Raw genomic sequence first — 23,324 nt, 5'->3', positions numbered from 1 at the left:
AACAAAACCGTTGGGGTTACACGGAACACGGAACTAACACGTGAAATTGACATGGTTTTAAAACTTTTTACGGTTTGAAGCTGTACCTCCATGATCAGTGCGAGACAAATAGGTATTTCTGATCTGATAATTTACTGATGACGTTTGTTCTATATTATATAAATAGTGCCTGTTTGGTAGGGTAACAGTTGAAATTGACACCCCGGGAAAACCATTGTCAACCGACAGTGGTTTTCGAGGGGTGTCAATCTCAACTGTTATCCTCCCAAACAGGCACTATTTATTTTGTTATACTGAATGTCTTAAGTTTAAACAAAACTTAACTGCTTTTACATAGGAATAACGTGAATTCTACGGCGAACCGTACGCGCAAAATTTTCGCGCATGTAACAATTTGTATTGTTATACTTTCATGTTAAATACCGAAATCTGATTGGTTAAGACGCAGTTAATAAAATTTACTATTACCCTCAGCGTTAGCAACGCACTTGGCAACGGGTAACATTAAAAAATATTACATGCGCGAAAATTATGCGCGTACGGTTCGCTGTAGAATTCACGTTATTCCTATATAAAAGCAGTAAAATTTTCTTAAAAATTTTAAAAAAGACATTCAGTATAACAAAATAAATAGTGCCTGTTTGGGAGGATAACAGTTGAAATTGACACCCCTCGAAAACCATTGTCAACCTCCGCTTCGCGTCGGTTGACAATGGTTTTCTCGGGGTGTCAATTTCAACTGTTACCCTCCCAAACAGGCACTATTTATATAATGTTACCCGTTGCTAAGTGCGTTGCTTACGCTGAGGGTAATAGAACGAATTATGAACTGCGTCTAAACCAATCATATTTCAGTATTTAACATGAAAGTATAACAATTATATAAATAGTGCCAGTTTGGGAGGGTAACAGTTGAAATTGACACCCTATGAACACCACATGATAGTCAACCGACGCGAAGCGGAGGTTGTCAATGGTTTTCGAGGGGTGTCATTTTCCGAAGGACTTTATGATAGATTTGATAAGGCCCGACCGAAAGTATCACCTCATAATATTAAAAGAATGATTCCTTATTACTTGCATTCATATAATTTTAATCCATTGTACGATTAAATATTAAAATATAAATAAGCAAACCCCGCTGGCGCATCAACTTGGCGTCAATTGGCGTCAATTGAAGTTTATAATATAAAATCGATACGTAGTGGTAACACAGGCAACAACACTGGAAAATGTAAATATATAGAGAAAAAAATCATAAGATTTTGTTGTTCAATCGTTATGTTATGTGGTACACTCTTCATGTGCAGTTGCAAAATCCTTTTATGCAGTGCAACGTCTTAACATTAAGTGATAAGTTTATCATGTGCGTACTAATTTCATGCCGTGTTGTGCCTAAATCCTTATGTATGGGGGCCAAACCTTTATGTGTCTTGGTGAAAACGTTACATGCAATGGTTAATCCTCTAGATTATGTGACAATTTTATTTTATGCTGCTGTCGAGTCATCACATTGTACATGATGTGGTCAGTTCTTTACATGATGTGTGAAAAAGATGCTGCGTTCATTAATTGTGACTGTGCACATTTCCTGGACGTATGTTTTATAAGAATTTTTGAATTGATTCTTAGCTTTAATTACTATCCTTTGCCAAGTTGTATTTGTGATGTTCGTAACAATCACTCCGATTTGGCGTGCGATTTATCTGGTTTTTCTTTAGCTGCTTTGCACTCTCTGGTTGACCAGGGTTATTCTGTTTTTCAATGCAATGTTAAGGTCAAGATCTAGTAAATGATTCCAGAGTGTCTTTTCGGTGCTAGAACCATTATGGCGTCATAATTGATTTTTAATTGAATCTTTTCCCGTGTTTTACGGCTTTAAAGGAATTATGTAGAAAATAAAACAATATTTTGACATTCTATATTTAATCACGTGAAAAGTAATCCCGGTACCTATATTCAATTTGACATCATTTTAAAGAGGAGGTCAAGAGCTTGTTTAATGCCGTTTTTGGAGAGACTGTAGGGATTCTAGATATATTACATAAGTCAAAAATGGACAAAAATTCGAGATTTGTTACTTTTATCCTTCATATTTCATAGAAAATGGTTGTTTAAAACATGATTTTTCGTTGAGTTTACAAAAAATGTAAGCCCCGGTACACGCTATGAAACAAAGATATTGTTATGAAGCACCATTAAAAGAATTTATACCTTGAATTTGATAAACCTATAGGCACCATTCATTTACTAGATCTTGACCTTAAAATCTGTGTATGTCTAAACGTATCTCTAGCCGCATTTGTAAAAGATAATCTTAAAATATGACGATATTTCACAAGACAAAGTAACAACAATTACTAAAAGCTCAATATATCTTTATTAGACAAAAATAGATTTTCTTCCACCTCAGGGATTTCTTTTCTTCCTCTAATCAAATAAATGTCGTCTGCGGGGAGCCTAATACCAGAGGGATTTCACCCGCTCCCAACTGACCCAAAACATATGCGCCTGCGCCAGCTAACGTCACGGCAGCGACTACAGTGGGAGTGTTAGGGAATGATGCACTAGAGGCTAAAAAATACAATTATATGTCAGCATCTAAACTCTCTCTCTCTCTCTCTCTCTCTCTCTCTCTCTCTCTCTCTCTCTCTCTCTGAGAGACTGTCTGGCTCTCTGACTACATCTGTCTGTTTCTCTTTCTCTCTCTTCTCTTTTCTTTCCCGTATCCTCCGCTTTTTCTCTACTTCATTATCCTTTCTTAATTTTTTTCCATTCCCTATACTGAATAAAGTCTGCCTTATTGAAACATCGAATTTTAAGACCAAAAAAAAAATGAAAGAAGGAGAAGAAACCCCATACCCATTGTAGAGCAGCTGGGCCCACTGAATCCGTAGTAACAGATACAGACACCATCGTACGTGATTGAAGTGATGGGGGCGGGGCCTGTGACAGTGAGGTGGTCTATCAGACAGAAGCCATTGGTGTCGGCGGTACACACAGTGGTGGCCCCGGGGCTCCCAATCGCGGGAATATTACATTGGGATCCCCCAAAACCTGCTCCAACAATCGGAAGACCTGAAAATTACATATACCACTACAGTACACGCAAATGACGTTGTACGCGATGCGTAAGTAGTTATATGACGTAATGACTTTAAACATTAATCTCACGTTTTGATGTTACGGTTCTATAAAAATAGCAGATTTTTTAGCATGCAAATTTTCAGAAATTCGATATGAAAATAAGTTGTTATATGATATTGGAATACACTGCAGAATGTTTCAAGTTTCTAAGCCTACTTAAAGTCAGACACGCCAGCAAAAATATGGAAACTTTGAAAACCATTGCAAGAGGAAATCTGCAAAAGACAAAACAAATGTAAATAAAAAAAACACCATAAAATATATATATATATATATATATATATATATATATGTAAATAAAAAAAACACCATAAAAATATATATATATATATATATATATATATATATATATATATATATATATATATATATATATATATATATATATATATATATATATATATATTTATATATATATATATGAGCATTCAACCTTGAAGATATTGACTAACCTATTGGTAACGCACTTTTAAACAGACGTCAAACGTTTATGTGTACGGCATTCACATTTACCTGTACATGTGTGGATCTAGAGAGGAGGGGGGGGGGGGGGTGAAGTGTGGTCGGAGGTCGGACGCCGGTGGCAAATGCATTATAACATGTAATAAAATCAAATAGTAATACTACCGCAAATGACCTATAGACCCCTATCACCCGGCAAATAATATTTCCCGGACACCCCCCCCCCCCCCACCACCACCACCTTGATTTTTTTCTTGATCCGCGCATGCCTGAATGTACGCATACGACCTTTTTGTAACATGTTATTACTTAATTCACAATGGAGAATGCACTAAAGGTGTAGTCTATATCTACAGGTAGCGCATTCTACAGATTCCTAGATTAATTCAGACTTGGTACAAATAAATTGATGCAGAATGATATAAGACTATTTTTGTTTACCTTGTCGGTTTTTTTTTTTATTATTAAATTATAAATGTTTACATCCAACTATCTTCCTGCCTATTCTCTCTCTCTCTCACTTACAAGTTGATCAAAAGGTAGACAAATTTTATCACAATGCCTACTTACCGAAAGGTGGCAGTAGTCCGAGCAAAAGACAGCTTGTGTGTTGAGTCGCTAGCCTGATGTAAGATTCCATATATATATATACCGCAAGCGTTTCCGTTTTTGAGCTGGTTATAAGGACAATTTTGCTGATGGCAACAAAAAACCCTAACCTTTGAATGGCTTGTAATATGGAATTAGAATACCTGTGTTCATCAAATGACTCGATAAGTGGTGTGATACAAGGAATAAAAAAAACCCCGTGCTTGTCTAATGATAACTTCGGGGGGACCGATGGGTGAAAACAGCATGGGGTCAAAAAGGAGAATTAAATTATTAATATGAGAATAGCAGTAATGAGTGCATGTCAAAGAATTTAGGACCCGAGTAGAGAACGTTTTTATGTCTTTCCGAGCCCTACTTTTAAAATCCCATTACAGGGTATGTATTTCCAAAAACTGTGAAACTGTTGAAAACAAATCTTTTTCAACAGATCTTAAAGCAATATTCGTTTAAGGTCTTGTCAATAATGCTCCTGAAATTTTGCAAATGTTTTTATTCATATACATGTATCTTAATTTACTTTTACAAATATGCTTCCTTATATGAACCAATAAAATAGCGAAAACGTACAATTCTGTGTGAACTTTTTTCATAACGTCAAAATGATTAACGCACTTATCGCTTGACGGTTGCAATATTGCAACAAGGTTAGCTTTTTAAAAAGCTAACAAAGTCAGCCAGCGGAATTCTTATTTTAGGGCAAAAGTGAAAACACGATCTATTAAAATACTAGATAAATAGTTTTCAGAACAATAAAAATATGCGGGTGCACATCTAGTTTGTAGCCTTATTTTCATGACTGCATGTAGGTGAGGAGATTTATTTTAAGCGTGTAGCTATGTACATGCAATGTATGAAGGCACACATACTCAATACTTAAAGTTGTAATTTTGTAGATATACCTCTCTGATTTTCATTGTCTGGTGGCAAACTACTTCCAATATATTTACTTTTCAATCTTACTAAGAGAGTTTTAAAGATATACGCGGACTCCGGACTGTGGCTCCAGACTTGATGCGCAGTTTGACCTAGAAACAGGCCGGTTTCATAATGTCTTCGAATTTTTCTAACACGAAGTGTAAATTTCTTCCCAGAATTCCAATTTACGCAAGCACATTTGAAATTCATCCAAATCGTCCGAGAAGCATGGTTTGACCAACAAGTTCATTTGAGCATTGAATCATCATACAAGTATGATGTTTTGAAAGATATAAGATTTAGCCAACCAACATGTACGTGTAGAAAGGAGAATGTGTGCATTGCGTCATCAGTTTGTGTAATGACGAATTTCTACACGTATGTACCCGAATGAACATACATTGCAAAGTTCCCGTAAGGTCAAACTTATAGCTTCTGTTTCGCTGTTGACTATTTATTTTAACAAATAAGTTTATTTTTTAACCCTTAACATTAACATTTAAAATGTTATTGGAGTTTTAATACACGTATCTCTTCCTCCAAAAGATGCAATGGCGCTGTTAGTTTATTCATCTGTGATAAATAAAAATATACTTATATAAACAATGATGTATAATCAAATCAACACATACAGAATTCTCATTTTTCGAATTTGACTAAAATTCTCAGCTTAGTAGGACATTTCTTGACCTACATTAAAACATTTACACGTACAGGTACACATTACAACTACTAAACAAGAAAACTGGTGTGTGAACTGTGAACTGGTAAGCGTCTACAAGTTCTAACTTGTAACCTACACGTACTACATGTACAAGTACGCGTATCCGTTTGTCTGCTAAACCTCTCTTTTGTCTCATAACTGCTGCTTTGTCTGCATCCAATTTGAGAAACGCGCGTTAGCGCGTTATGAAAATTGGTTGCACATTATGCTGCAGTAATGAGACTATATCTTTTGAATAATAATGATTCATTACCTATATTTACATTTTTTAACTTCTTGCCTAGTCTGCAAATGTGATTTATACCTTAACATTTCTATCTTATCCTAAGTTCACATATAATGGAAGAGCCACTGTCACAGCCACAAGCGTTTTATTTTCGATTATGACGTTGCATTTTATAGCGTTCAAGATTTGTGACGTCATAATAGCGAGTGCAGCTCGCCGGCCCGAAGCGAGCTCTACCGGCAAAGCGTGTGTGAATAGAAAATTCGGACTAGTTGCTATGGTGGCATATCTCTGCCCCTTGTGTGCAAGTTATTTTTCGATTAATTATGTGGACATGCAAGATAAATATGTTGACATGCAAGATAGTTATGTCAACATGCAACATAACTATGTTGACATGCAAGAAAACTGCAATCAAATAAGAGTTATAAAAAATCTCAAATATCGCCAACATGTGACATTCAAGATGCTAGATACGCTACCTATTAATGTCAACATGCAACTTATTTATGTTAACATGCAACTTATTTATGTCGACATGCAAGTTATTTATGTCGACATGCAACTTATTTATGTTAACATGCAAGATAAATATGTTGACATGCAACATATTTATGTCGACATGCAACTTAGTTATGTTGACATACAACTTATAAGTTGCATGTCAACATATTCATCTCGCATGTCAACATAAGTAAGTTGCATGTTGACATAAATAAGTTGCATGTCGACATAAATAAATTGCATGTTGACATTAATAAGTTGCATGTCAACATATTTATCTTGCATGTTAACATAAATAAGTTGCATGTCGACATAAAAAGGTAGCATCAAGCATCTTGGATGTCACAAGTGGGTGATATTTGAGAATTTTTGAGATTTTGTTTAATTCTTATCTGATTGCAATTTTCTTGCATGTCAACATAATTATGTTGCATGTTGACATAATTATGTTGCATGTCAACATGTTTATCTTGCATGTCGACATATTTGATAGAAAAATAGCTTGCACACAAGGGGCAGAGATATGCCACCATAAGTTGCGCATTCATTCAACAGATTTTACTTTACCGGTCCCTCCAAAAACGCGCTAAAATATAGTATCGCCGTAGGCGATTTCTATATATATATATATATATATGAGATCGCGTGAGCGATCGATAAAAATGACAAGAGGCCCAGGGGCCACATCGCTCACCTGAGCAACAATTGCCTTAATTCTGATCAAATTAGCATTACAGTATCAAAATATATTGACAACTGAGTACAGTAGATCTTGCTAAAAAAAATTGAAAATCTGCCAATTTTTATCAACCTCTTATTTTTTGGTAAATACCAAGCCCCTTTTGTTGTTGTACCTGTAAGAAGATTTTTCTCTATTCCTATATACCCCCCTCCCCCATTTCATGGCCCCATTTTTCTATAGGGAATCATGGTTTCATCAGACTTAAATCTGCATAACCTTTGCTTTCACACTAAGTACTGAGTTTTGAACTGAACACTTTCCCAGAATAGTTTTAAAGATTTTCTCTTTATATTCCTATGTAAAAATTCAAACCGCCATCACGGTCCCGCCCTACCACTAATGACTGTGATTTTGCAAACTTGAATTTACACTACCCAAGGATGCCTCTACACATGTTTAAACCCTTTCTGGCCAAAAATTCTTTAAAAAGAAGATTTTTAAAGATTTTTTCTATATATTCCACAGTAAAAATTCATCCCCCATTGTGGCCTCACCCTACCCCTGGACTATTATTTAAACAAACTTGAATCTATATGATCTGGGGATGCTTCCACTCAAATATGGCCTTTCCAGGCATAATAGTTTTGAGGAGAAGACTTTTAAAGATTTTCTCTCTATAAAAATTCATCCCCCTAGTGACCCGCCCAACCCCCAGGGACCATGATTTGAACAAACTTGAATCTACACTTCCTAAGGATGGTTACATGCCAATTTGAGATTTCTTGGCCAAATATTTTTGAGAAGAAGATTTTTAAAAGATTTCCTCTATATATTCCTATATAAAACTTGATCCCCCAATTGTGGCCCCACCCTACCCCCGGGGACCATGATTTGAACAACCTTGAATTTATACTATCTGAGGATGCTTCCACTCAAATTTGAGCTTTTCTGGCCTAATAGTTTTTGAGAAGAAGATTTTTAAAGATTTTCTCTATATATTCCTATGTAAAACTTGATCCCCCAATTGTGGCCCCACCCTACCCATGGGAACTATGATTTGACAAACTTGAATCTACACTACATGAGGATGCTTCCATTTTAATTTGAGCTTTCCTGGCCTAATAGTTTTTGAGAAGAAGATTTTTAAAGATTTTCTCTATATATTCCTATGTAGAACTTGATCTCCCAATTGTGGCCCCACCCTACCCCCGGGGATCATGATTTGAGCAAACTTGAATCTACACTCCCTGAGGATGCTTCCATTTCAATTTGAGCTTTTCTGGCCTAATAGTTTTTGAGAAGATTTTTAAAGATTTTCTCTATATATATTCTTATGTAAAACATGATCCCCCTTTTGTGGCCCCACCCTACCCCCGGTGACCATGATTTGAACAAACTTGAATCTACACTTTCTGAGGATGCTTCCACTCAAATTTGAGCTTTCCTGGCCTAATAGTTTTTGAGAAGAAGACTGGCTCAGGTGAGCTAAAAAAGGTTAAGTTTACAATACAATAAGTTTCTGGAAGAAGAGACTTTGAAAATTTTCTTAATAAATATTGACAATTTTTTTACTTTTTTAATCTTTAGTTTTTAAGATCTGTGTACAAACATAGAATTGTGAGCAAATCTCTGTATCTTGCTTATAATTCGAAGCTTAACACTCAAATATGGTTAGTAAATAGAAATTGTACACAATTAAAACACAAGAAACATGCACTATAACAAATAAAGAACACAATTTATTTTTTCGAAATGAATCATATATATACATGTACATGTATATACCTACATATTTCCGACAGCGATATCAAACTCTATTTAAACTGAATAAACTCGAGAAAATGCCGAGCATCTCAACAAAACCTATTGCATTAATCTACCATTACGCAAAATATAATGCCGAATTACCGATAGAATGAATTGTATTTCAGTACTTTTTTGATACATCAGATTTTGCTTAATTTGCGCAGGTAAACAGTTAACTGTTTGATTTACCGAAGTCTCTGTTTGATTTGATACGTAAAAATAACGAAATACAGACGATAGTTCCCAGGTTACAAAGCATAAATAATGAAAACGAAACGAAAATCAGAACAAGCTAACACCAACGTCATGTGTGAAAACTTTCCACGCGTTGATATATTTAGCCTCAATTTACTACACAAAATCGGCACCAATATATTTTGCATGTTTCAAAAATTTCCCATCATTCGCGAACTGTTGCACAACAAGCAAATTCATCATAGTCAGATCGACCCTTTTTCGTATAATGTCATGGCTGCTTTAAACAAAGAACCTCGTTTTAGATGTATGGAATACGAGACTTGGTAAAATGGGTACGCAAACCCGGGCCGTGGCAAAATAAAAGCCGGGGCAGATCGGCAATCGTCAATTCCAAATACGCATTATTTTGCAGCAATATTTACAGCAAATACAAATATACTGGTCCATCATATATCCTGAAATTTTAATGAGATTGGCAGATTAATAATTTGCAGATTTGTTTTGCCCAGGCCAAGTCTTGTCTACCCATTTTACCGGATGCCGAATCCGAAGCTATTAAACTGATTGAAACACGCCTTTCCTTTATTATTATTTTCGTAATAACTCAGATTTGAAACAGAATTAGACCTTAATTTTTGCAATTTATATTTTCCTTCCCATTAGGATAATTTATGCTAAACTACGTTGAATTGGAATCAGTAGTTCTTGAGAAGAAGATTTTTTAAAATGCACCCCCCTTTTTCTACAGTTTCAAGGTTTTCTCAGCTTTGAATACAGATCGGACTTTTATTTCTGCAATTTATATTTGCCCTCCCATAAGGATGCTTTGTGCCAAATTTGGTTGAAATTGGATAAGCGGTTTTAGAGAAGAAGTTCAAAATGTAAAAAGTTTACAGACGGACAGACGGACGGACAGACGGACGGACGGACGGACGACGGACAAAAAGTGATCAGAATAGCTCACTTGAGCTTTCAGCTCAGGTGAGCTAAAAATTGTGAGATTTTGAGCTATTTGACCCCAAAATTGAAATCTACGGTAGTTTTTATGGTTTTAAACTTCGTTTTTTAAAACGAGAGTTTTCAACCTAATTTTAAAATAAATTTCAATATATATTGATGTTTATAAAGTGAATATCGATGATGTATGATCGTTAACGAAGCGCGAGCTGCGCATGCCTAGTGGTGTAATTTTCATAGTTTGACATCTGCAATGTAAATAAATACACGTGATGCCGTTGAAGCTTAAGGATCTAGCAAAAATATGTGAGTCTACAGAATCTATTATTGCATGGCTAATTAATCTTAACTTACTCCTTAATCTTAAAGACTGTATATGCAAATTTTGTGAAATTGGGCGTTTTGGATTTCGAAAAAGTTCCTCCTTTAGCCGGGATAATTACGTTTGGAGATGTTCAAACAAGAAATGTCATAAAAAAGTTTCCGTTCGAAAAGGATCGTGGTTCGAGAATCACAATTTGACATTAGAACAAATTCTTCACATAACCTATTTTTGGGTTTATCGATGTAACCAGGAGTTTGTGTGCCATGAACTGGGAGTTTGTGAAAGGACTATAGTGGACTGGACACTATAACTACGCCAGAGAAGTTTGTGATAACATTCTGCAAACCAATGAAAACAATGTCATCGGTGGCCCGGGAATTGTAGTGGAAATAGACGGAAGCAAGTTTGGGAAAAGAAAATATCACAAGGGCAGACGGGTGGATGGAGTCTGGGTGTTTAAGGGGCATAGAGCGGGACTCAAAAAAGTGTTTTTTCACAACCGTTGAAAACAGAACTGCCGATACCCTTGTCAATATAATAAAACAACACATTAAACCCGGATCAACTATAATTAGTGGTTGTTGGAAAGCCTACAATTCTTTGGACAAGGAGGGTTTTACTCATTTGACAGTAAACCACTCGGTAAATTTTGTAGATCCAAACTCAGGTGCTTATACAAACACCATTGAATCGTTTCCCCCCAACGGTACACAGAAAACCCTGTATGACAGTTATTTTTCCCAGTACTGTATTTGTAAACTATACCTCAACGATTCCACAGACCCATTCACGCGGTTTTTTTTTTTTTAGAAATTATTACAAAAGTCTACAACCCTGAATCCATCAAATCCGACTTCATTACCATCACCTCCGCTATTACCACTGTAACCGGAAACAGAGGATTATGGGACTGTTAAAGAACTCTATATTCTTCTAAGTTCAAGTTTTATCAACTGATACAGTTCTCAATAATTCTTATATAAAGAAATAATAATAACGCCCCAAATTCTACTGTTTAAAGGTTTTCCCAGGTTCTGTATTGATTTCCAGATTATGTTCAACACCTTGTTATATAAATTAAAAGAATTGAAAAGTTTCAATAATTTATTATCACCAAAGAAAATGTGACTTTAAATAATTGATAACAAATAACAAGTATATTTTCCACAAATATAACAGGAGGAGTGTAAATATTCTCAAAATAAATTACTAGAAATATGAAAATAAATTATATTGCAAAAATTTAATAATAGAGATAATTTATGAGGGAGGAATGAAAATATGTATTTATTGCACTAGTGGGTGGCCATACTTTTTAGAGAAGGACAAAGGTCAATAATGAGCACGGGGATTACCAAGTATAAAAATAGTAACACGTACTGAACTATACGACAGACAACATTGGATCAGATTATCTATATGTAAGGGATATCTAATTCGACCCTGAATCAACCAAGTGACTCTACTAAGGCTACATTATCAAATATAATTACATAGTTAAAGAATGCCCTAGCCTATACTATAGGAAACGAACACGAAGTTCTTGAGAAGAGAGAAAAGGAAACGAACCTAAGTTCTTGACCCTAGCAGAGTGAACTCAAATCTGCCGGGTGGCCCTATATATATACCTAGCGGACCAATAAAACTCTATAATTAATTCTATAATCCTATAAGCTGAGATTATCGGTCTCGACCAATGAAATTGCAGGTAATAAAATACGTTCGGGAAGAATGACAACATGGCGGTGAAATCAAAATAAATAGGGAATATTACAGGACCATGGTCAAACATCGAAATATAAAGCTTACAGGACTTAAATGGTAATACAGACTAAACGGTATGTAATAGAAATGAAGTTAGGGTTAAATTAAAGCAAATATATCTTCAGGAAAATCAAAATTGTTACATTCCTCCCTCCTTAAAAACAAAAATTATAATTTTTGTATACAAAATATAACAAAAGACAATTTTGAGACATATTATAAATTTCACAGTTCATTTATGAAGGAATCCGCCTTTTGGATATCTTTGGTCCCTAGGGTTATGATTGTCCGACAATTCAAACAAAGGCTGCGATGGCAAGTTTTGTCTCCTTAGTTGCTGAGCTCGTTCCCGCTCTTCTCGGTGGATCCTCTTCCTGGGCTTCTTAAACGTTCCTGGATCTATGAATTTAATGTTGTTCGTCAGTTTCCCGATTAATGCAGGTGTTTCATGAGTAGGATGGATACGTTTGAAATGTCTGGTTATTTCTGATTTCCTTGCGTCCTTAACCTTACAAATAGGACAACTATAGATGAAGATATTCTTCTTATGAAACCTGTCGAAGTGAGCAATGTAATTATTGTACTTCTTAAAGAGGTGTTTCCCGTTGGTACAGGCCGGAACGGGACAAATCATCCCTTCTTCCGGGAACTCATCTCCCTCCTCATCAAGAAATTGCATTTCTTTCTCTGAGACCTCTAGATCCAAAACGTCCTCCATGGCTGAAAGCTACCAAAATAATTTAAAAGACAAAAATTAAATAAATTGTTTATATTCATATTTTATGCATTTCCCTTAACTCCATATGCTACAAGTTATTAATTTATTAGGCTGCTTAAAGATATTTATGTATATAAATTAGATATATGTGATTTTAACTCCATGACTATCGTTAATCTAAACTGATAGTCTCTATATACTGAGATTTAAATATGGCCAGTATTTAATCTCTTTCTCGATCATTAAACATCAACAAAATATCTAATTTATTATATGAAGATCTAACTCAGAAAAGATAATTCATAATATGTTCATCTACTGAACCACAAATACCATGTAGTTTCTATCAATGAATGATTATCTCTAAATCTGAAGTTAGATAAAATTAAAAGACAGAATGTACTGTTCTAACTTATAGATATTTCTCCTATGGTCAACTACGGTGTTTAAAAAAAAATAAAACAACTCTCATCGACTATATCCTCAAAAGTTAGAATCAGCTATAAGGTTTGAAACTTAAAACAAAATGGAGCTCAAGAGAAGCATTAAATTTTAAGAAGTAAAGAAGATAATTTTAACTGAATATAAAGTATTTTACTTCCACATAAATCTAGAAAACTGAGTCATTAATCGTTATCAATCATATCAGAATTCACATCCACAAATGTTTACTACATATCAAAGTATATAAAATAATAAAATAAAAAAAATAAAAGAGATTGATTCAGGGTGAATAGATATCCCTGGGCTTAATTGTCCTTCCAGCTCTGGACCTTTTTATAACTGGGCTGGGTTCTACATTAAAATGTGATAAAACTTCTTCATCCTCACTGGATTCAGTTTCTACTGGGGCAATACCATTATCTGACATTGATTCTTCAAGGGGGATAACCTCTGGTACCCAACCTAATGGTGGTACAACTCCTTCATATAGTCTTAAATGATCTACATGTACTGTAATGCATGAACTTTCAGGTGTTTTCTTTATTCTATAGGTCACATCTGTGATTTTTGTAATAACTTTGTAGGGACCTATCCACCCTAATCCTAATTTAATACCTGCTGTAGGGGGATACCACCTCCACACAAAGTCACCTTCTTTAAAAGTTCTAGGTTTTAAACCCCTGTCATAGTACTTTTTCTGTTTTGTCGCTGCCTGTTTGAGATTTTCTTGGACAAACTCATGTGTATTTTCTAACGTATTCCTTAACCATTCTATATACTCTACAGGACAGATGGGATTAGGGGTACCTGGAGGATTACCTATGATACGATGAATGGGACTATTATTTTCTCTACCAAACATTAGTAAATTGGGAGAACACCCAGTACTGTCTTGAATTGAAGACCTATAAGCCATAAGAACAAATGGTAAATTTTCATCCCAATTATTTCTATTGTCATTGGCATAGCTGGTCAACATTTGTTGTAAAGTTCTGTTAAATCTTTCGACTAGTCCGTCGGACTGTGGCCTGTAAGGCGTAGTCCTTGTTTTCTCTATTCCTAGCTTTTTACATAAAACAGAAAACAGCTCTGATTCAAACTCGCGACCTTGGTCGGTATGAATTTGCTCGGGTACGCCAAACGTACAAATGAATTCATTGACAACTTTGTCACCTACTGTTAATGCCTGGTGATCAGGAACTGCATAAGCCTCAACCCACTTTGTAAAGTAGTCACACAAAACTATGATATACTCATTGCCATCATTTGTTACTGGGAGAGGTCCTACTATGTCAATTCCTATTCTATCCAATGGTGCACCTGTGACAGACTGGCAAAGAGAAGATCTACCTAACCCTGGACCTGTTTTAGCCCTAGCACATATGTCACACTCCTTACACCATCGTCTGACGTCTGATGACATGCCTGGCCAATAAACTCTGCGTTTGATAGATCTAAGGGTACGTTCTCTACCTAAATGTCCTGCTGTTCTATTTTCATGTAATTGCTGAAATATTACAGATCTGACTTCTCTGGGAGCTACTAACAGTAAGACTTCATTATGTGATGTATTCCACTTATAGTACAATAAGTTGTCTATTAGTATCAAAGACTCCCATAGTCCCCATAATGTCTTTAGTTCTTGAGATGCATTTAGTACAATATGACGGGGTGGTTTTGCATTGAATGTTTGTTTAAGTCTAACCATTTGTTTAATCGCAGATTCAGACTGCTGCATTTTTTCTAATTCGTCATGGGACCAAGTATGCAACCAATTTGCTGTGTCATCATGATCAGAATCTGAACTGACGGACTCATTAGAAGTCCTTAGAGGAGCCACTCTCACTGTATCGGATTCAACATGAGGATCCTTGTTTGTTGATAGTGCCCCTTCACAAGTATGATTCTCTACATGACAGTCAGGACAATCATGTCGCTTGCAGTAGCTAGCAGGTCTACGTGATAAACTGTCTGCATTGCAATGTAACCTCCCTGGTCTGTGTACTATACTGAAATCATATGTTTCTAATATGGAGAGCCATCGTGCTAACATTCCTTCAGGGTTTTTAAATTTTTTTAACCAGACTAAGGACGCATGGTCAGTCCTAACAGTAAAGTGCCTACCCCACAGAAAATGTCTGTACTGTCTGATAAATGTTATCACAGCTAGAAGTTCTTTGTATGTTGTACAGTACTTAACTTGGTGCTTATTTAAGGTACGACTAGCATATGCTACTACTCTTTCTTCCCCATTTTGTATTTGAGACAAGACGGCACCTATACCAGTGTTACTGGCATCAGTATCTAAAATGAATTCAGACTGATTATCTGGATATGCCAAAATGGGAGCTGAAATGAGAAGTTCTTTTAGTTTGTCAAAAGCTGTTTGATGTATAGGGGTCCACAAAAATTTTATTCTTTTTCTAGTCAAATATGTAAGTGGACTAGCAATAGTTGAAAAATCTGGAATGAACCGCCTATAGTAGCCTGCAAGACCTAAGAAACTACGAACCTCTGTAGCATTACAAGGAACTGGCCAAGATTCAATACTGCTAATTTTATCGGGATCACATTGAATCCCTTGTGCTGTAACAACATGGCCTAAGAAAGAAACCTTTCGCTGAAACAAGTCACATTTAGATGGTTTAAGTGTTAGATTTGCTGATCTCAATTTGTCAAAAACTATTTTCAGATTTTCAACTGCTTGTTCAAAACTGGATCAAAAAACAATGATGTCATCAAGATAACAAAGACATTTCTCCCATCTAAGACCTCGTAAAACTAATTCCATTAGTCTTTCATAACAACTAGGGGCATTTGAAATTCCAAAGGGTAAAACTTGAAATTGAAATAGACCCATATGTGAAGTGAATGCAGTCTTAGGTTTATCTTCCTCTTCCATTTCACACTGCCAATAACCTGAGACAAGGTCTAAAGTACTGAACCATGAAGCACCTGCCAAAGCATCTAGAGACTCGTCTATTCTAGGTAAAGGATAAGCATCCTTTTTAGTGATCTTGTTTAATTGTCTGTAATCTACACAGAATCTCCAAGTTTTATCTTTCTTTTCCACTAATAGTAAAGGGGCAGACCATGGACTCTCACTGGGCTCTATGATGTTGTTATCTAACATTTTCTGTATTTCTTTTTCAACTATTTCCCTCTGTGCATAAGGTAATCTACGAGGGGGAATTTTGATGGGTTTATTATCTCCTGTATCTATCTTATGTTTAACTATCTTGGTTCTACCAAATTTCCCGTCCGGACCAACAAAAATGTCCTTGTAGGAAAGTAACAAATCGAACAAAGTTGATTTTTGTTCTTGAGTTAAACATTTGGATGTTCTATCAAACAAAGATTGTAAATGTTCGGGTAATTCAGGTAAATCATCTGCAACTGACTCACACTTGGGATTTGACTGTACAATATTTACAGGTTGCAATGTAGCAACAGTTGTATGTTTTTCAAATCTAACTGGCTTGTTGGAAATATTTGCTACAGAAAATTGTATATTTTCTGAATTGACCAAAGTTCTTGCCACTAATAGACCTTTCTCTTGTAGAAACTGAAATGGTTCAACAATATTATTTACAGATGTGTCCTTGACACCTACAGCATAACCTGGTATTATGACTTCACTATCAGGTGGAATTACAACTCTTTTGGACAGCTTGACTCTAGCACACACTGGAGAATAGTCTTTATCTAACTGAACCTATTGCTGATCGGCAAACATCAGAATGCCTTGTGCAATATGAATTTTCACATCATGCTGCTCGAGAAAATCCATTTCCAAAATCCCATTGAGGTCATCAATCTCTGCAACAATAAATTCATGACAAAAACTATAATTCCCGAGGTTGAAATGAAGATCAACTGTCCCTAATATGTTCAACCTACCACCATCTGCTGCAGTGAGACTCAAGTCTGTTTCTACTAATACTGGTCTATTTTTCAAAGTCATAAAAACATTTTTAGATAAAATACTGGCAACTGAACCTGTGTCAACTAAAAACTTATGTACAACATTTTCAACAGAACAATTGGCCAATAAGCAAGACTTTCTCAACACATTGATCCTAATATTTTTGCCCTCTTTCACATCACAAGGCTGGGCCACACTATGGGCATCTAGAGCAACCCCTAAATGTTTTCCTGGTTTGTCTGTTTGTCTGTCTTTGTATTTCTAGAATTACTTGAACCCCTTTGACATGGTTCAGGACAATCTCTAGCTATGTGTCCAAACTGATGACAATTGTAACATTCTACAGATAACATTTTTCCAGAATGTCTCCTTCCTCCTCTATTTACTCTGTTAATTGATTTGGACAATTTATCTACACAACATTCTAATGTCTTAAACAGTTCACTCAAACTCTTCGACTCTGAGGGAGAGTCTTGTTGGTGTTCAACATGTAAGGAATCTGCATTTTTAGAACCACACTCTGACTTAGATTGAACCAAATTTACATCTTCCACTCTAACAGGTTTTGACCTATGTAACTGAGAACCCTTAACTGCCTCAAATTCAGTAGCTAATGATATAGCAGCTTCTAATGATTGTGGATGATGGAAAATAACATGGTCATGAATAGCAGAGTTGCCTATCCCATTGATAAACTGTTCGAGAACATTGATCTCTCTATCCTTATATGTCATGTCGGGAAATGCCAAACACCCTAGTCTCCTTAGAGAATAGCCATAGTCTGAAGGACTCTCACCAGACTTCCTTCTACGTGACCTGAATTCACACCTATGAGCTATCACTAACTCTTGTGGATTGAACCTTTTTGTCTGAATTGATTTAAGTGAGTCATAATCAGATCTCTGCTCAATGGCAAGATCACCTAACAACTTCTGAGCCTCTCCTCTCAAACACATAACCAGTTGTTGACCTTGTTCATCATAAGTCCACCTATTCCATGAAGAGACTTGTTCAAAATGTACTATAAAATCTTTCCACTCTACAGATCTTCCATCAAACTTATCTGGTTCTTTTTCTTTTCTGATAGGGTGACTATTGTTTGAACTATTTACCCGAGATGTGTCTATTGATCTATCAGACCTTTCAGATTGAAGAGCATTTTGTGTACCTAACTGTGTAGGAATGGTCATAGCAGTCTGTGATGTACCTATTTGAGTAGGTGTATTGGTCAAGTGCTTGTATGTGTCTAACTGTGATCTTTGTAGTGCTATAGACAACTCCAATTCTTGTTTCTCTAACTCCTTAATCTGTCTCTGTAACTTCTCTAAATCAAATTCCCTCTCACGTGGGAATACACCTTCACCTACAGGAGAACTTTGAGTTGAGTCCATAAAACTGACCTTCTTGTCAACCTTAGCACCTTGATCAACAGAAACATCAACTGAATTAGCACACTTTTTCTGACTTGCTAACTTTCTCTTTTCATATTCACTCTTCACTCTCTCAAAACATGCAGTTAGATCTTGAAACTCTCTGTCAATTTCTCTTTCATTCACACTATCTTCCTCTTTCTTAAGGGCAACAAAATTAGAGTGAACACTGTCATCTACTGTTTGCTTATGGCCACCTTTGACATTAGTTTTCGGCCTAGCACCACTATCTATGGGTGTAGAGGCATAAAAGAAAGGTAATGGTGAAGACATGATTTCTGTCTGGGAATCCTGGTCACGGCACCAAAAATGTAACCGGAAACAGAGGATTATGGGACTGTTAAAGAACTCTATATTCTTCTAAGTTCAAGTTTTATCAACTGATACAGTTCTCAATAATTCTTATATAAAGAAATAATAATAACGCCCCAAATTCTACTGTTTAAAGGTTTTCCCAGGTTCTGTATTGATTTCCAGATTATGTTCAACACCTTGTTATATAAATTAAAAGAATTGAAAAGTTTCAATAATTTATTATCACCAAAGAAAATGTGACTTTAAATAATTGATAACAAATAACAAGTATATTTTCCACAAATATAACAGGAGGAGTGTAAATATTCTCAAAATAAATTACTAGAAATATGAAAATAAATTAAATTGCAAAAATTTAATAATAGAGATAATTTATGAGGGAGGAATGAAAATATGTATTTATTGCACTAGTGGGTGGCCATACTTTTTAGAGAAGGACAAAGGTCAATAATGAGCACGGGGATTACCAAGTATAAAAATAGTAACACGTACTGAACTATACGACAGACAACATTGGATCAGATTATCTATATGTAAGGGATATCTAATTCGACCCTGAATCAACCAAGTGACTCTACTAAGGCTACATTATCAAATATAATTACATAGTTAAAGAATGCCCTAGCCTATACTATAGGAAACGAACACGAAGTTCTTGAGAAGAGAGAAAAGGAAACGAACCTAAGTTCTTGACCCTAGCAGAGTGAACTCAAATCTGCCGGGTGGCCCTATATATATACCTAGCGGACCAATAAAACTCTATAATTAATTCTATAATCCTATAAGCTGAGATTATCGGTCTCGACCAATGAAATTGCAGGTAATAAAATACGTTCGGGAAGAATGACAACATGGCGGTGAAATCAAAATAAATAGGGAATATTACAGGACCATGGTCAAACATCGAAATATAAAGCTTACAGGACTTAAACGGTAATACAGACTAAACGGTATGTAATAGAAATGAAGTTAGGGTTAAATTAAAGCAAATATATCTTCAGGAAAATCAAAATTGTTACACCACGAAAGAACCGACCAAAAAACCCCGAGTGGCACTTGTAGACCTCCCTCAAAATCCCAACAACAGTCTTGACGACTTTCAAATCTAAGGTAAGATTTTATTCGAGAGCTCAAAATGGCCGCCGTAAATAGATGCATAGCAACGACCTAAATCTTACGTCATAGTGCAATATGCGTGCGGATCTTGATTTCTGGGGACCGGTAAAGTAAAGTCTACCCGTTCCCTGTAATCATGTCGACAATTTTAATCACTTCACACTCTCACGAGAACCATGCAGCAAGACAATAAAAACAATAACGATGTATACAACGCGATATACAGTCAATGTTATACTTCTAAAGTTCACCTCAGTACACTCTCAATCAAAAATAATCGAGTGACGTCACAAAGGTTTACACATTGATCCGATTCAGTAAATTTTAACTCACAATCCATAGTACCAATGGTTTCCAACCTCACGTTCTCGCAAGAATCAATTTGCAAGTAAAACTTTTGAGAAGCGTACTAGTATAAGATGTGTAATTTTAAGAACATCATGCTTTTTAATTAAGTAAATAAAACAGTATACTTTTCGTACTTTTATTTCTCAGGGAAGTTTTTTAAAAAGAGTCAGACGACACTTAATTGACGTCACAATAAGGGGAAATTACTCTAACTGAAGGTATTGTAAATCTGCTGAAATTACCAACATCCTCTCAAAATCTTGCAAAGCTAAAGAGTGAGATCATTTCTTCGGTTACAGGAAACAGTTGTAACTTGCACTCATTTGGATGAATGCTCACATTTATTTTATTTACTGTACAGTGGCGTCGGAAGCAAATTGAAATGGGAGGGGGGAGGGGGTGGGGGGGGGGGGTGGGGGCTAGAGTAATCCTCAAAAATAATCTTGACAAGCAAAAAATTAAAAAAAACTAATTCCTAAAATCATAAAAATCCTAATCCGTGGAGGTGGGGGAGGTGGGAGTATATATATATATATATATATATATATATATATATATATAGACCTATAGTCCAAAATGTTTACCTACCAAAATCCCCCCCAAATTATTTAATTCCTAATCCGTGGGGGGGGGGGGGGGGGGGGGGGGGGGAGGGGGGCTAGTATACCTATGACTCCAACTTCTCAATATTTCTATCTTTTCAATGTAAATTTAGGAACAATTATCTTTGCTGCGAGAAAAATTGGCGGGGTTGAACCCTCTTTGATGCAATGTGCCTAATGGTTATGTCTAGACTAACGTTGCAACAAAAGTAGCGAAGCGAAGCCCCCCCCCCCCGGCTCCCAACTCCTGGTTCCGACGTCTATGCTATAATTACGGAACGTACTCGTAGCATCACCTTTTTTTTTAAAAGGAGGTGGGTGGATGGCACCCTCATCCAAAAAATCTTTACAAGCAAAAAGAAAAAAATGTATATTCCTTCAGCTCTTTGTACAGTTCAATGGTTTCTTTATTTTCACTTCCATTTATACATTGCCCTCCCCCCTTCCATACATGCGGAGGGGGGGGGGGGGGGCAACTGCATGTTCTTTTAATATGATAAGCAAATATTTTTAATTTTAAATTAAAAAAAAAATTATGTTTTTTTTTAAAAGTGGTGGGGGCAAATCCATGATAAGTCGATTTTCTATGTGTAAATTGAAAAAAAATATATATTTATTTTTTAACATGGGGGGGGGGGGCTCTATGATAAGTCAATTTTTGTATGCAAGTTTAAGATAAAATGTCTACTGCAAAAAGGGGTTGAACTGACGTACGTTACAATCACTTTAGAAGAGGAGATAGAGTGCAATGAACATTCATATTAACATATTTATTATTCAACGACATTGTATCTGAGACTGAACTAGTGTTCTACTTATAAATAAATAAATAAATAACAAAGGACTATGTGCGGTATGGTCAAATATCTGCCCCCGATTTCAACCCCCGATTTCAACCAATTTTTAAATAGTAACGTATAAAAAGAAATCTTCACAAATCATTGTATACAGGATGCCTATAACTTTAATAATGATTTTGGTCATCTTTGCTCATTCGTTGGTTATCTATGAAGTCCCCTAAATGACCTAATTCCCGCAAATTTGCAAACAAATGAAAATATTCTCATTTTTGCTCTTTATTTTGCATTCGGAAGTATAGAGCGCAGGTCTGCTCAAGTGCGATTTTAACATATGTTTTTCTTCACATAGTTATACACATTATACTAAAAAATGGTACTTGAGCAAGCCTGCGCTCGATGTTTCCCAGTCGAAAAACCATCGGAAACACCCATATTTTGCTACAAAACATCAATTTATCAAAATAATGCAATCTTCATGACGTCATTTCTACATTATGACGTCACTGTGGTGATAACCTATAACACCTTTATTTCCAATATAATTATAACTATCTTTCACCTTATTTTTAAAGCTCTTTCTAAAACTTTGATTTTGGGGGCAAAAAATGCATAAAACCGCACATAGTCCTTTTATAAACTATGAATAATGTAAATTTACTGAAAAATATGTCTATTTTATTTGATTTTGCAATTAAATTTATTTACGTTGTTAATTTTATTTTTATTGATTTATCATAATACATATTGTTTGATCACATGCTGCGCTCGCCCCAACGGTGGCACCGTAGAACATACTAGTATTAAAACTCGTCATTTTAACCTTTCAGGACCCTGTGTGTTTAGGCGTAATTTCTGCCGTAACTTGCAACACACTTTACTGTAATTGTTTTCATGCAAAAAATAAGTGGAATGTAAATATATCCCAATAAACTTTTTAACTTGTTGTTTATTTCTTAATCAAAAATTTAATTCTGCTTGTAACGCGATTTCTGATTGGCCAAAAAAAATTAATTTCGTATAAAGAGTGTTACCTACGTCATTGTTAAACCAACGTCAAAACGTATCAATCCGACTGCCGTTATGTTTGAATTTTTTTACAATTCGATGTCTTTTCAAAGATCAAAAGACTGTTTTTATCTACAACTTATTGAAAAAATTGAATTATTAGCCATGAATTCAATACTCATTAATTTTAGACAATAAAATTGGTTTAAGGTAGTTTACTTTAAACCATTTTACAACTTATCGACCGAAATATGTATCGTTAAGTTCTAATTTAAGATGAAAACAGAGAAAAAGCCTTC

The 23,324-nt window shown here is 35.5% G+C and overlaps 1 protein-coding gene across 1 annotated transcript; it reads right to left on the bottom strand.

The window, feature by feature from the left end:
• Window positions 1-2,372: 2,372 nt before the first annotated feature.
• On the bottom strand, window positions 2,373-4,301 carry LOC128161726 (uncharacterized). The gene is made up of 4 exons (XM_052825101.1): window positions 4,180-4,301; window positions 3,304-3,362; window positions 2,863-3,078; window positions 2,373-2,574 (listed from the first exon to the last, which is right to left on the bottom strand). The coding sequence occupies exons 2-4, from the start codon at window positions 3,347-3,349 to the stop codon at window positions 2,435-2,437; spliced, it is 402 nt and encodes a 133-aa protein (XP_052681061.1). The 5' UTR covers window positions 3,350-3,362; window positions 4,180-4,301; the 3' UTR covers window positions 2,373-2,434.
• Window positions 4,302-23,324: the final 19,023 nt, after the last annotated feature.

This window comes from Crassostrea angulata, chromosome 8, assembly GCF_025612915.1.
Source record: "Crassostrea angulata isolate pt1a10 chromosome 8, ASM2561291v2, whole genome shotgun sequence".
NCBI lineage: Eukaryota > Metazoa > Mollusca > Bivalvia > Ostreida > Ostreidae > Magallana > Magallana angulata.
Note: the sequence above shows the minus strand (reverse complement) of the source record. Positions and strands in the feature narration are given on the sequence as shown.

Coding starts and splice junctions, on each gene's coding strand:
- LOC128161726 (XM_052825101.1), bottom strand. CDS start 3,349: ATGGTTTTCAAAGTTTCCATATTTTTGCTGGCGTGTCTGACTTTAA. Junction 3,079..3,303: donor GCTGGCGTGTCTGACTTTAA/GTAGGCTTAGAA, acceptor TGTAATTTTCAG/GTCTTCCGATTGTTGGAGCA. Junction 2,575..2,862: donor GCCCAGCTGCTCTACAATGG/GTATGGGGTTTC, acceptor TGTATTTTTTAG/CCTCTAGTGCATCATTCCCT.